This window comes from Ipomoea triloba, chromosome 5 (genome assembly GCF_003576645.1).
Source record: "Ipomoea triloba cultivar NCNSP0323 chromosome 5, ASM357664v1".
Lineage (NCBI taxonomy): Eukaryota > Viridiplantae > Streptophyta > Magnoliopsida > Solanales > Convolvulaceae > Ipomoea > Ipomoea triloba.
Genome location: NC_044920.1, coordinates 25,656,020 through 25,672,261, shown reverse-complemented (window position 1 = coordinate 25,672,261; position 16,242 = coordinate 25,656,020). Strand labels below are relative to the sequence as shown.

The 16,242-nt window shown below is 34.1% G+C and overlaps 1 protein-coding gene, 1 non-coding gene and 1 pseudogene across 2 annotated transcripts; 2 read left to right on the top strand and 1 right to left on the bottom strand.

Moving 5' to 3' along the window:
- Nucleotides 1–2,084: 2,084 nt before the first annotated feature.
- TRNAN-GUU lies at nucleotides 2,085–2,158 on the bottom strand. Its single transcript has one exon. It is a non-coding gene; the product is annotated as a tRNA-Asn (tRNA).
- Nucleotides 2,159–5,554: 3,396 nt separating this feature from the next.
- Nucleotides 5,555–6,196, top strand: LOC116019101. The gene has a single exon (XM_031259194.1). It carries the CDS (start codon nucleotides 5,557–5,559, stop codon nucleotides 6,052–6,054), a length of 498 nt encoding a protein of 165 aa, XP_031115054.1. The 5' UTR covers nucleotides 5,555–5,556; the 3' UTR covers nucleotides 6,055–6,196.
- Nucleotides 6,197–8,994: 2,798 nt separating this feature from the next.
- Nucleotides 8,995–10,493, top strand: LOC116019100 (annotated as a pseudogene).
- The last annotated feature ends 5,749 nt before the right edge of the window (nucleotides 10,494–16,242 follow it).

Here is a 16,242-nt window from a genome sequence, read left to right as displayed (position 1 = left end):
TTTTTTTTTTTTTTTTTTTTTTTTTGGTATTCACCTAAGCATTGTCGTACTCTTGAAGTAATATTGTTTGATATAGCAAGTCTCTTTGCCTTGTTTCACCTTAAGTTAAACATTTCTGATTATAATTATATGATCTTGATATTAATTTCACCATAAGTGTTATTTAAAAGATCTTAATGAAATATTATTTTTAGTAATATATTTGTAACATTGGTTTTATTTATTAAAAAATAGAGCATAATATGTTTAAGTGATAATTAGCAAATTGACACATTTTTATGAACCTACAATATTGTAATAATGATGAGCATAAACTCATATTTGATATATCTAAGTTTTTAATAAACCTACAATATTATGAATTATATCACTAATTCACAATTCATGATATAATTTACCGTCATCACGTAGAATAGCTATCATAATTTTAAAATACAAACAAAACTCATAACCACCCATGGATGGAACTTTTACATCCAAAGTCAACGCATGCAGGATTGGTGAGAGCAGGATATATACTCATCACTTGATAAAGATATATATATAAATTGTTATCCCTAAATTTGTTATTATTGGGTTGTAATATATGTTCCTCCAAATCCTATTAATAATGTGAATTCTTCAGCTTATGCATTTTTATCTCATAGACATATATATACATATAACTGTAAGAGGTCCAAATTAATTAAAGGTATCTAAGTTTAACTTGTTTGACCAATTTTAATTTGTTTGGCTAATCAAATACTGAAATAACTAGTACTACGTATAAGTATTTGGTAAACAGCTTTTATTCAAACCCATGACATTTTGTATGGCTTTGATACCAAATTGAATTATGTGCTCCACCCAACTAAAAGTCTAAGCTTATAGTTAGACTGCACATTTATGTTTATATTATATTTATACTTACATTAATAAGCTGAAAATGAAAAAGGTTATTAATATGAGTAGTTTTTAAAAAGCCTAATTATTCTTAATAATTGTTAATTACTGTAGTACTTATATTTATTTAATTTTTATTCAAATTTACATTTTAAATATCATTGGAGGTTACGTTGTTGAGCAATGCAAATTCGTCTTTCAATAGCTGTAATGTATAGAATATTAACTCCATCAAACTCTAATTTATTATATTTAAATCCACCAGATATTTGAACACCTCAAACTTATTATGCAACTTGCTTGCATGAAGTCACATAAGTATTTTTTTTGTGCGAGTATTACTTAATTAGGGTTTGCGGATTTTTAAAATTTTAATGAAGTAGAGAGAATGTGATTCTCAATAACGGGAATATATCATCGAATTTTTATACAATTCAAGTCATTTGATACAAAATTTTGTTAATACTAAAAACCCAAATAATGATAACAATTCAGGATTTGTTATATATAAATGTTACATTTAATACTGATAATATAGTCTCTGATATGTCAAATATTAACTATACTAGCTAGGATTGAGTTAAGGATACCTTTTGAGTGCATGCTTGCAGCATACCCATGAATTTATAGGCACAAGTTATTATTATGTAACTATTTAGGCAAACGCTTGGGATGCGAGTGATATGAATCATTCTTGTTGACAAATATGTAGATCTTTACCACAAACAAGTTCTGTATAACACTAAAACATATAAGGGTGATGCCCAAAGATGTGTATTGAAAATTTTAATAAGGAAAATTGAAAAAAAAAATTACCAAAGATGACATTGTAGATGATAGACATTAATGAATTTTTCAAGAATAAATAGTCTCACTAATAACCGCAACTAAGACTAAAATCACAATAATCCATGAAAAAATCTTTAAAAAATTAGAATAATATGCAAATTAAAGTTAATTGTTTATAAACAATAATGTAAATGAAACGTTATGAATTAACATGGATCAATTATGTGAAACAGTTGCAAGCAGGCCACATGTTTTGCGTCGTGGATGTTTATGTTGGCACGCACTTCAATAATGGACGTTGAATTTCTGGGTGAGCACGTTGCATTAATGGACCTTTCTGACTTTAACCAACTTCCAAGTTCCAACCCCCAGGCCACTGGACCACTTTGGCGTGTAAAAAATAAAGTATTAGTCGCTAGAAGGAGGGCTTGAACCTCCGACCTTGTGGTTAACAGCCACACGCTCTAACCAACTGAGCTATTCCAGCTTGTTGTTAAATACTAATGCTAAAAGTATATCAAGGTTAAGGAATATTTCAAGTCACTTCTCACGAAAGATACACATTGCCAAATCATCCATTCTAAAAGATACATCCAATAGAAAGAAAACCACAAATTGCCAAATCAAAACCATGAAAGTGGAACTTTTGCACAAGGTGAGGTCCATGGATATCACCCATTCTAAAAGATACACAAGGCACTGGACTTGCAAACAACGCCCAAAAACTCAAAAACCCCAACTACCCAAAACGTTAAATATTTCTGTGCATGATCCAGTTGTGTGGATCATAAATAAAATATACATTTTTTTTATATACTAAATGTATACTATTTGATATTATACTGATTCTTGTGCTTCAATAGGTTGAGATTGTAGTTATGAACAGATACTGCATTGTAATAGAGTTAGTATAATTAAAAAAAAATACATTAATATACATTTAATATATTAAAAATATGCATTTAGTATATAAAAAATATACATTTTATACATGATTTACGCATCTGTGTATATTATAGTCAATGGAATAATATAATGATTAACCCAAAACTCATCAGGTTTGTGGGTTTAGGTTCCGGTATGGATAGGCTCATGAAAACCCAAACCCACTCTTGACGGAAAATTATTGTGTAGACCACGATCCAAAACAATGTTATTTTTATATTAAAAAATAAATAAATTCTTGCTCTAGGTGTGTGTTAGAATATTGAATATTTTGTGGTAAGATAATGTATTTTATGAGTTAGAACAATTTATTTTAATTTATGTGTTAGAATAATGAAATTTATGGGTAAGATAATGTATTTTATGTGTTAGAATAATATATAATGTACTTTATGTGTTATAATAATAAATTTTTTTAGATAAGATAATGTATTTTATTATAAGTTAAAATAATATATTTATATGTTTTTGGATGCTCTACGTAATAATGATTGTCTTCAACTTTCAATTTTCAAATAATTGACTGCCAACTTCCTGTCAAGAGTCAATACTTCATTTTCACCCGTTCACATAACTCAAAGTTTTCGGTTCCTTCACAAGACTGCTACCTTAGTCACACCCTTTTTTTAAATGGTATCAAATTAAATTGAATAGGGTTAATTCTATTTTTGGTCATAGATTTATAGGTGACAATCTAGCTTTAGTCCTTTTTTATTACAATATTCACTTTTGGTCCTAGTATTATTGTGGCATGACCAATTTTGGTCCTCCAGCAACAAAATCGTTGAAATATCGTTAAATACAAAGACATTTCAATCTCTTTTATACAAAGTATGTTGAACCGCTATATTTTTTATGTTTATTTTTTTGAAAACATTCATAATTGAAGACCGAAATGTCATTATATTTAACGATATTTAAACTGATTTGTTGATAAATGACCAAAATTGGTCATGCCACAATAATACTATGACCAAATTAAAAGTGGATGTTCTAATAAAAAAAGACTAAAATGGATTGTCACCTATAAATCTATGACCAAAAATGGAATTAACTCATTTAATATGAATGAACTTGAACATATCTTCTCAGTTAGGGTCCATCCCGATCATTATGCAGCAACTAAATGTTTCAATCACTAGAAAAAGTGGTTGTAACTACTAATCACTTTCACTGGTAGTTGTAAATTTTAATTAATTTTAAGAATTTTGAAAGTGATCAGAACTCGAACTTTTATGACATACGTGAGGAAAGGGTTTCCCATAATAACATTACCATATCCTAATGATAGCAATACTTTTGCTCAAAAAAAAATCTCGCTGACTAAAAATTACAATTAAAATCCTTTTTTTTTTAAAACAATTAGGAATCAATCCAAAAGGTCGTGTGTAAACCCTAATGTTGCATCCCTTTTCTCTCTAAAACAAAAAGCTTTTCTCTGCTGCTCAACTTCGGCTTCCACCGCCGGCCTCTGGCCGGAGCTCTAATGGAGCTTTGAGCCGGCGGTTTTGGTCACCTTCTACGTTTATTCTCGCTCTTCTTCCGCCCCGATCACCGTCGCAGTTCCGTCCGCCTCCGACCACCGCCACAGATCTTCTTCTTCCGTTTTCTTTCCCTTTGAATAAAATAATAGTAGGTAGGTATTGGGGTTTGTGTTGGTAGTCTTGAACTCCCAACCCTATTTTGGCTTTACCACTTTTTATTTTCTCTATTATTATGTTTTCCTCTCGTTACTTTCACGGGCTTTTTCCTCTCATTACTTTCACGAGCTTTTCATTATCATTAGCATAAATCGTTTAGTTTGGTTTCGGCAAGTGTTGATCTTATCCTGGGCGAGCAAAAAAGAATGATGATGAAGACCCAAATCTTTGATGAAGCTTTAAGCTCCTTGAAGGAACATAGCTTCCTAGTTATGTAACAGTCTGCGATTCAAGTTTTCTATAGCATAGTTAGAAAAGTTGTTTCTATGTCTGACTGTAAGGAATGGTTTACCATTTCATTAATCATTGATGTAAACGTTTTATGTTATGAATTAATGGAATAGCTACGTTTATTTTCAAAAAAAAAAAATTACAATTAAAAGAGCGTATTTAATATACATTGAGCGTATAATTTTAATTTTACTGCATGAATTATATAAGAAATGTTTTCATTATGTTAAGTTTTCTTTCGAAGCCTATGTTGGGTTGTAATAAAGTTATAAATTCATTAAATAGAACAAGTTTATAGCATATCGTTTTTTTGGATCTAAAGGGGACCCGAATACAAACTAATTACTCATATGCATTTGGCGCCATGCATGCCGGAAACTCATTATAAATAACTAGTAAAGCAATGAAATTCAACATAGAGACACACTATTTTCCACCCTTATATAGTTTTTTAATAGAATATAAAAAAGGATTATTTATTTTTGATTAAAAAATGGGTTTATAGTTTATTAAAATTTAAAAATATATTAATTTAATCAGCTCATTTTTGACAAATTCCTCATCGTAGATTATAAGCCATATGTAAATCCTTTCTCAAGTCTATCAAATCATCACAGTCAACCCCATCATTTTCATATTAACATTAATATATTCATTTATTTAGTCATAAATCTAAAACCACTTTTCACGTCTTCATTATTAATTATAATTGAGACAACTCCAATTAAATTGATCAAATAACTTTATAAGGTTTTAAGTGTAACTCTCCATATAAATTATTTAGACATTCTTAATTTGTGTGCCAATTAAGAATGAACAAGTTAAATATGAAAATTTTAAATTGATTTCACTTTATAGTCTTTGTCTGTTAAGATGACAAAGTCAATTTCACCCAGAAAATGATTACCTAAATCAAAATTGTTTATTATAATATATAATATACCATTAATTGATATAAATATGCATACATATTCTACTTGCCAATAATGCAAATGTTGAATTGAAGATGATGATGAGCGCAAAGGCTAAGACAGAGAGCAAATTCAGTAGGCGCATTAAAGCGCCTATTAGAGTTTTGATGAGAGCCAGAGATTTCTACATCCGGAGCTTGTCGGATTGCTCCGGGAAATTCGGGTCCGGCGCGGTGGATGTGGTCGGCGGTCCGGCGCCGCATATTTACTCCCTGCCTAGGAGCTTTAGCGTGGCGTCATCGGCGTCAAGTGTGGAAGAGGACATGAGAGAGCTTATTAGGATCGCTTCCACGAAAAGCCTCGGGGGGAAGGTGGAGGCGGAAATTCTCCGGCGCCGGCAGCAGCCGTCGTTGAGGAGTGGTTCATCTGCCGCCGGAGGAGGAGGAATGCGGAACGTGTTGCCGCGTAGCCACAGCGTGGCTGTCGGGAGGATTGACGAGGACAAGCCGTGTGATTTCGGAGATATTAAGGTGGTTCCGGTTGCTTATCCCAGAAGTAGAAGCTGCGCGGTTTCCGGAAGGAATAGGATTCCTTAAGCAAATCTCTGATATATGAAAAAGAAAATACTCTGTGGACTTCCATCTTATATTTCCAACTTTTATTCTTTTACAAATTTTTAATGTAGACATTTTTCTGTGGATCATAATGAAAATATATAATATATTCTTGTTTGTCGCATCAGATAGTAGAAATGTAGAAGCCCAAACAGCATTGTTTTCACTTTAATTTCAATGAATGCTCTTCAATTGATGATAATTGTAATATAGAGGCTTTCGTTTTTTGGTTAATAATACTGAATACTGATGGAACCAAATGTCTAATCCTTTGTTACTGTTATTTTAGATCAAATATACTACGGGGTATAAAACATGCTTCAACAGTTCAACGAAATTTTTCAGGTCTTTTCCCGTCTGTTTAATGGTCCGAGGGTTTACTCAACCTGAGTTCTTACCATAAAGAAGCTCTTTTGCCACTTGAGCTACTCCTTGGAATTCAACAATTGATCGGTTTATAGTAATGGTAGAGTCATTGTCACCTGAGCTCTGACTCAATTGCCCATTAGGTGGAAATCCTTCTTAAAGTTTTCATGTTGAATTTGCCAACCGATACCTTGACAAACTAAATCACTCACTACCTTTTCACCATTGGCTAGTGGCTACTATCACAATCACTGGTTTAGCCTTCTCAAGTTCCTTCATTAATTGGCACAATAGTTTGGGATCTAGAAAGCTGCTTGTAGTCTCACTGTCGACCAGAATAGCCACTTGCTGCCTTTGTATAGTCCCTAGGAACTTGATAATATTCAAGCCTTCCCCCCTACTACAGCACAAAGAGATACCTCAGCACCTTCAGATTCCTGCCCCGTATCCTCTTATCTCATGGCTCTTCTAATCTTCTATAATACCCCCTCTATCTCATTTTGTGTCTCGTTCGTTCGGTTAACAAGGCTTGACTGAAGTAATTTTTAATTCAATTTTTCTCAGTATACAAAATTTATATATTTAGAAACTACACTAAAAATACTATTAAACACAAAAAAAAAATTAAAAATAAGTACAAAAATACTAAAGAAAATAAACACAGAAAAAAGAGTTGGTTTGACCGCCAATGAATAGTAAGTATGATACATAAAATGAGACAGATGGAGTATTCAAAGTAGGGCCCCTGCATTTGTGATCTAACTACTAAGGGTCAAAATATTTAAAACATCTCTTTTGCTCTCTTAGCCGATTCTTAAATTGGGCAATATCAAGGGCTTTGGAGCTTGCACTTTGGGTTAGGGAGGAGGTTTTTGGGGTCTTGGTGAGGGAAACATGCAGAGTTATTTGAATTGGCGCTAAAGGCCTTGGTCGGTTGGGAAGGTTTAGAATTTTAGTTTGGTAGCTTAGGACTCTCATTGACTTTCAATCCTTTCTCATACTGCGTGGCAAACCAGATAGTATCCCCCAAACTTCTTGGCTCGACAGTTCTAACAAAGCATCTAAGGTTCTGTTTCAGCCTAGCAATATAAATTTTCATAAAGTAGTTTTTAGTCAAGTAGGGATGGGGTTGTAATAAGGGACTTTTAAGCTCTTCATAACAATCAATGAAATCATCTACCCCACCCTACTACTTATAGGATGTAAAATCTTCCATTAGAGAAACCCCACTGTCGCCAAACCTCTTACACATAGCATCTGCAAACAACAGTGACCATTGAAAGTCCTCGCTTAGCCCATGCACATAGCCCTCAAACCATAACTCCACCTGTCCACCATTACTCCAACGGCTCCCACCATTATTACCCGGCATTATGAGTCCGTTACACTCAGCAAAAGAGCTATTGAATATAGTATAAATGGGGGGATGGTGGGGGGGGGGGGCAAGCATTCTTGTACAGAGACAATTGTACTTTACTTATCTGAATATTACTCTGGTAACATTATTACTGTCATTGGTGCTTTCATTGAGAGTCAAGATCAAATCTCAGGCAAAATTTGCAGTCGGCCTCTAGGTTATTAAATAGTTTTTAATTTGTGAGGAACCTAGAGGTTTTTTTTAGTACTACTCAAAATGTAGTTTACAAATAAGTTTTTAATAATTTGTAATTGTAATTCTATTTAATGTAAAAAAAATATTAATTTTTTTATTTAGTATATTTTGAGCATTTAATATTTTTAAATTATACTCTAACAAAATGGCCATGCATCGTAAATACAACTAAGTTGATGTGGATTTACATTCTTAGTTTTAATTGGTTAGCGCGCTATGAGCAATCTATATATGATAGTTTACTAACTAGAGTCACAAGTTAAAGTTTACCTACTAAACACCATTGGATAGTAAATATGTGTAACTAGCTTTTCATAAAGATCCGCTTTTAAGAATCTAATACATACACTGTTTAAAGAATATCCTGAATAATGTGAGTGGGCTAGTATATATAAGTTCTACTACAGTGGTTAACATACAAGATATTTTGCTATAAAAAAAAACAAGATATATTTTCATGTGTGATAGGTTGATCTAATCAACGTGTCACCAAAAGTATACAAACAATTCAAGATAGAAAAATATTATGTGTACTCTTATTTTTTACTTTCAATTTTTATTTCAACACACAAAATTTTGATATAGATAAGACCACATGAATAAAGTAGCTTAGCTTATGAGAGTCTGTTATATCAAAGATTAAAATTTAAAGAGTAAGATTTATTTTTTGAAAAGATTAAGATATTTTCATTGGTTGCTTCAGTACTTTTAACGTAACGCGTTTTTATTGAAATCCTTGCAGGGTACTGCATGTGAGGGTGGGACATCAATCACATGAGTCACATCAGTACTCTCCCTGTTATACAGCTCACAATTTCATGTGCTTCCAAATTGTGTACTGTATTTTTTTTTTATAAAGTTATATGTTTGATTTCCAATGCAACTGAAGTGATCTATTAGTATCCTTGCTTTAGCTAACTTGTTATGAATAACTTAGACTAACACAGACCCCGGATCCGTTTCCCTCCTAATTGGGAGCAGTGCCCTGCCCGGCCCCAAACTGTGCCACTGCGTATGTACGTGCTAGTGATGGGTTTTCATACATGTGACGCCCTTCAATTCCATGCCCAAATAATTTGTATCTTCCACTATAAAAGGTTGGCAAATAGCAGGCAACCATTATCATGCAAAGCGCATTTCTCACTAAACAGTGAAGCCTTAAATCATCACTCCGATCCGCAAAACAAAAATGTCTACTGCCGTCACTATCCTCACTGATACCTGGAGCCGTAGGGCAAAGAGGTTTGAAATTGAAGGTTATGCCAAAATCTTGGCCATAGGGACCGCAACTCCGGCGAATTGGGTTGACCAAGCCACGTATCCAGACTTTTATTTCCGCATCACAAATAGCCAACACTTGCTGGAACATAAAGAAAAGTTTAGACGCATCTGTAAATACATCTTTAATTTGCACATAAGATTATATTTTTCTTCTATTTTTCTTTAATAGCATTATATTGTTTTGTTTTTTTTTTTTGAACGGATGGGAATAGCACCAGGCAAGACATTTTGGTGTCTGAAGTTCCTAAGCTGGGCAAAGAAGCTGCCATGAAAGCTATGAAGGAATGGGGTCGCCCCATTTCTGAAATAACCCATTTAGTGTTCTGTACAACCAGCGGCGTTGACATGCCCGGTGCAGATTTCCAACTCACAAAGCTACTGGGCCTTAACTCATCCGTCAAACGCTTAATGATGTACCAGCAAGGCTGTAACGCCGGCGCCGCCATGCTCCGGCTAGCCAAAGATGTCGCCGAGAACAATAAAGGCGCTCGCGTTTTAGTGGTGTGCTCGGAAGTGATGTTAAGTGTATTTCGCGGGCCAAGTCTACAACAAGAAGATAATCTTTTGGCGCAATGCTTATTCGGGGATGGCTCGGCCGCCCTCATTGTTGGGACAGACCCGAGGCCCGGCCTTGAAACTCCATTGTTTGAGTTGATCTCAGCCGCACAAACGATCGCACCTTAAACTGCACGTGCGAGAGATGGGGCTTACATTCCATTGTAGCAAGGCTGTCCCTACTTTCATTACCCAAAATGTTGAGGATTGTTTGGTGAAGGCGTTCGAGCCGTATGGAATCTCGGATTGGAATTCCATCTTCTGGGTTCTCCACCCGGGCGGCAATGCAATTGTGGATGGTGTGGAGGAGACATTAGGGCTTGCACCAGAAAAGCTTCGAGCTTCAAGAGATGTTCTTTCGGAGTATGGGAATTTAACAAGCGCATGTGTGTTGTTCATATTAGATGAGGTGAGAAAGAAATCAAAGAAAGATGAACAGATGACTACTGGGGAGGGCTTGGAATGGGGTGTGGTTTTAGGCTTTGGACCAGGGCTTACCATTGATACTATTGTCATTCGTAGTGTGCCCATCAATTAGTACGGATTCACTACATCTCTTCATGTAATTTCTTTCAAGTTTAATTTTAAATCTTTATTTCATTTACTTTTATTTAGGTTTAATTATTGTTAATGCTAGATTATCGGATGACGCGACTGTGAGTCAGAGGTTCCCAAACTTTATTATTGCTATAAGAAACAGCCAAAAGTCCCCATCTAATGCATTTAATGCAGTATTTATAGCGTGGGTAAGAGACAAGTTCCGAGCCTTTAGCATGGCGAACACGTGAAGCGCATACACCGCTCCCTGGTCGAGCAGAGTTAGACTTATTAGTATGATGATGAGATTAGTAAGAATAGAGTTATTATGGTGATGAAGTGGGTATTTTCCTACTATTTGGCAACAGTTTGGTTCAAAAACCGAAGTCGTATATGAAATATTAAAAAAAAAATTAAAATTACACCATAAATAAATAAATAAATAAATAGACAACATATCATTCCACTAAACACTATCTAAAGTAATAATTTCTTTTAGAAAATAAATTATTATTATTATAGACGGCAAATTTTACTCTGTACTAAATATCGCGGCCTAATTTTTTTTATTTTTTTTTTATAATAGTAGGCTTATAATTTATTGGTTGGAAATAAAATTTTTGAATTAAATTAAGTGTAAGTGGTCCAAAATTAATTTAAGAGTTAATTCTATTTTTGGTCATAGATTTATACGTGACAGTTTATTTTTAGTCCTTTTTATCATAACATTCACATTTGGTCCTAGTATTATTTTGGCATGATTATTTTTGTCCTCTATCAACGCCGTTAAATACAAAGACATTTTGGTCTTCAATTACAGATTTTTTCAAAAAAAAATAAACATAAAAATATAATAAAGTCAACTCATTTTGTATAAAAAAAAATGATCGTAATGACTTTGTATTTAATGACATTTTAACGATTTTGTTGACGGATTACCAAAAATGGTCATGCCATAATAATACTTGGACCAAATGTGGATGCTCTTATTAAAAAGGACTAAAAGTGGGCTGACACCTATAAATATATGATAAAAATTGGAATTAACTCTTAACTTAATTCACCAATTTTTTTAAATAATGATTTGTTTGAAATAGATGTTGGAAAAATAGCAATAAAATGGCATTTTAATTCGTCATTTTTTGGTACAAATATAAGTGGGGTCCACATCCGATTTGGGTCGGGTTAAAGTGGATTCGGTGTCTTCGTAGTTAGACGAAGAGATCGATATATTGTACACTCAAAATCGATAATGGGTGAATGAGAAATTGGTTGTTAAAGTGACTCATTTGAGATGAAATTTTAGTGAGGAAGAGCTTAAGTAGCTTTGTCCCACATTGGTTGGTTCTCGCAGCTCGATCTTCCGCACATAACTCAGATGTGACCTCTCGCAGCGACGAGCCTACGATTCACCTCCACTTTGTCGGTTCAGGAGAATGACTCTTGGCATTACAGAATTAACACACACAAAAACACTTGTTTTCTCCCTCGAAACTCTGCTCTTACTTCGTTCAAGCCACCTATGTTTCATCCCGAGTTCTCGTTCGTCGGGTTTCAAGTTTGAGTGCTCAATCGTTGGAACTGTAATACGTTTTATCCTGGGAAACCCAGACCGCAACGCTCCTAGCACCCCGAGAGGCAGTAAATAAGATTTTAAAGAGAGTGGCAACTCGACTCGTGCTTTCCACCTACCCGATATCATCTATCTTCGTTCCCTTGCTGTTTTCAAGTTTATCTTAACCTTTCGTAAGTTAATTTCCTCTTTATTTACCTTCCGTGAGTATTGTATTTTCTCCATTTTTCTTGAGATTTTTTAGACTATCTTCTTACCATAGAGAGAAACAATTAACACTCCTAATGACTGGTGCTTGTGAATTTCACAAAAAAAAAAAAAAAAAAAAAAAAAAAAAAAAAAAAACGTATCCTACAACATCATGCCAATTCGATCCAGTAGATTTCTCAGTCAAAAATGTTTGGCGTCATTGTTCTCTTTGATGCATGCATGGAGGGCCGCCTAAAGGTCGTCCGCACGTAATGCCAAACTCCTGGCCCAATTAGGTTGATTTTATCATAATTGTGCTTTATATATATATTTTTTGAATAATTGTGTTTTATATTTAAGTAATGGATAACATTTGTGCATGGGAGACCGTTTTACCAATTGTTATGCCGTGGACCCAGGTCCACCTTGCAAGGTGGACCTGGGTCTAAATTCACATACACTATACTCTACATTCACATATACTGTACTCTACATTCACACTTTGTAAACTCCACATTCACATACATTATACTCTACATTCACACTTTGTAAATTCCAAATTCACACATTATAGGATTATATGATACTCTACATTCACACTTTGTAAACTCCACATTCACACATTACAAGATTATATGTTTAGTAACTATATTACCACTGTTATGCATTCACACATTCAAAACTCTATATTCGCAGGTCCTATACTCTATATTCACAACTTGAGAACTTCACATTCACACATTACAGGGCTACAAGTTGCTAGAACTTCTTAACTCTATTACAGATTCACACATGCATAACTCTACATTCACGATTTCTATACTCTATATTCACAATTTGAAACCTCCACATTCACACATTTCTGGGCAACTCTACATTCACGATTCCCATACTCTACATTCACACTTTGAAACCTCTACATTAACACATTTTTGGACAACTCTATATTTAGCAATATGTTTACTAATTTTTTTTTAAAAAAAAAAGAAAAGAAAAAAGAAAAAAACGACGTAGTTTTGGACCCAGGTCCACCCTGGGTCCACAGCATAATTTGCCCCGTTTTACCATTCAGGTCGGATTGGATCAATATAAAAAGTAATACTTATACTAGCAAATGTAATACTAAATCATGAATAAAATGTTTATTACTTTTATATATATATATATATATATATATATATATATATGAAAAAATTGCAATATTTTGTAAGAGAAATGTAAAATATACTTATATACTTATACTACCTTAGGAAATGATAGATTGTTACAAATGTTAGATTCATGTGTTTGGTTTAAAATTGAAGTGTGTATTATAAATTTATTTGGTTGAAGAGTTATTATTTTTTTTTATGATGATTATTTTACTTGAATATCAGGCCATTAACCTATTTTTATGTCTTTTAATAAATTTCAAAATTAAAATAAATAAGAAGACAATCGTACAATTTTCAAGTGAATGATTTAAAATTAATTAACTAAGAGCTTGAATAATAATTAACTAAGGCAATAGATTAAAATGACAAAATTAGCAATAAGCCAAGGGGATGTGAGAATACCTAAGAAACTGAAGAGTATCTCACATTCCTTGCAATAGCTAAAAACCTTATGTGGATGTTATATTACATTTCCAAAAGAAATTGCATAACTTGAACCAAACATGAAAATCTTATATTCCTAAACAAATATAACATTGGTTATCTTATATCACTTGAACTAAACGCCCATACATTTTGGTGTAAAAGTATTACTTTTTTTAATGAAAAGTATTATATTTTTCCTTATAAGTAATAAACATTTTATTCGTAATTTAATATTATATTTGCTAGTATAAGTATTACATTTCATCTTGACATAAACCGTCTTACGGACAAGGATTCGTGAGACGGTCTCACACAAGTTTTAGCCTTAAATGATTATGTTTGTTTTATATTATATTGATCATGCCAAACTCCTTTGCTTTGCTAGTCGGAATAGATTTTGCTTTGTTAAGAGTTGCACTTTCATAAACTAGGTCAATTGAGATAGTCGTGCATTATACAATTTACCTCATTTATCTGTCTTTAGAGAATGAGCGTTTAAATGACTTTTCATCAATATTGTTAAAGATTAACATGTTGGTCGTGAATAGGTCAAAAAAGTTTACAATGCACTAATTAAAATAGTTCAATTACGAGAATGATTCTTTATTCATGCGATTGATTACTCTTTTTGAGCAATACTCCTCTTTTCTAACTTGTATCTTGTCGTCACATTTGCTTCTTTGTAATAATTAACCAAGTAGAGAAATTAAACAAAGTAGTCTAGCTGTATATGTATGTTGTCTACCGAAAGCTTTGATATATACATTACGAAGCATGTAATATGCACTGCTCAAAGAGTTTCTCTGAATTATGCCCACATAAAGACAGTTTAGTTGGTCATGTAAGTAAAATTTGAGAAGAAAAATTAAAAATTGAGTCTCGCCGTAATAGTGTGGAAACAACCTCTCAAAATGACTTGTGCGCACAGTAAGTTTACCTCATTCTAGATGCTTTGTTGGGCCAGTATATATGAATTTGATTGTACTCGTAACATGTTTTTCTTGAAGTAAATTGGGTGTTATGTTTTTTTCTTTAAATAGATAGATTGTTGATGCGTGTTATGTTTTTCTTGAAATAGATAAATTGTCGATATACGATGTATCATGAATTGCGGCTTTAATAGTAGTGACATGATAATAAGATAGCTATTTTTTAAAAAACATATTATCAAAGAAGAATCATGCGAAGGGAGCTTTTTGATGATGCGATGTTAGCATACAGTACCGATTATTTTTAACTTTTTTTTTTTTTTTTTTGGAACAAAGGGAAGGGCAACGCCCCAGAAAGCAGAACAACAAAATCAGTCGCCACGGGTGACCGGACTCCCAATACGATCTCTACGGACAAACTCATCAAGAATAGCATTTGGGCACTTGTTTAGCAAAACCAAATTGGTATCAGCTCCTTGATTTCTCGCTAGCCAGTCCGCGACTTGGTTTTGTTCCCGTAGAACATGACAACATTTAACATTCCAGCTCCTTTTCATCCAACTTTTGCACTCAAAAATAATATTGTTTAAAGTGCCGCCTCCCGTAGCATCGAAAAGAGGGTCGTTAATCCATTTAACCACATTCTTAGAATCGCTTTGTATGATGATGTTTGTGCAAGCTCTTTGCCAAGCGATCTTTAGGCCCATGAGAACAGCCCAAGCTTCAGCAATATCCACAGAACAATCCTCAAGATTAAGTTGGAATCCAAGAATCCAGTCTCCCAAATGATCAAGATTAAGTTGGAATCCAAGAATCCAGTCTCCCAAATGATTTCTCAGGATGCCGCCGCAGAGAATCCAGTCTCCCAAATGATTTCTCAGGATGCCGCCGCAGCCTGCCTTGTCTCCCAAATGATTTCTCAGGATGCCGCCGCAGCCTGCCTTCTTCTTACTTGGTCTGCTGCTTCCATCAACATTTACGGCAATCCAGCCAGATTCCGGCTTGTTCCAGTGAAGGATAGAGCTTCTATGTTCCCCAGGTTGACTAGTGAATATCGGGTTGCGATCGAGAGCTTTGTGATTTCCATGCAGTAATTTCTAATCTTGTTAGCCTTTATGTTTTTGTGGAGAGTTTCATTTCTAAACACCATTGAATTTCTCCATTTCCAGAGTTGCCAACAAATAACGCTGAATGCTGCACTCCAATCCAAAAAACCGTGTCTCCTACCGCTGAATGCTGCACTCCAATCCAAAAAACCGTGTCTCCTACCTCTGACCTTGAGATTTTTCATGATCCACAACTTTCTCCTACCTCTGACCTTGAGATTTTTCATGATCCACAACTTGCAGTCTATTTGAACCTTGAGATTTTTCATGATCCACAACTTGCAGTCTATTTGAATTTCACCCTCAAAGGCCTGAGGTGGCATTAGAGCTTTCCAAACCTCCATGGCTGCAGGGCATTTGCGTAGCACATGATCAATGTCTTCAGTGACATCCCGGCAAAGGTGGCAGTAGTCAGAAGCAGTAAGATGTCTCCGTTTCCGTT

Bases quoted from the DNA above. Each gene is read 5' to 3' on its own strand.
- LOC116019101 (XM_031259194.1), top strand. From the start codon at position 5,557: ATGATGAGCGCAAAGGCTAAGACAGAGAGCAAATTCAGTAGGCGCATT.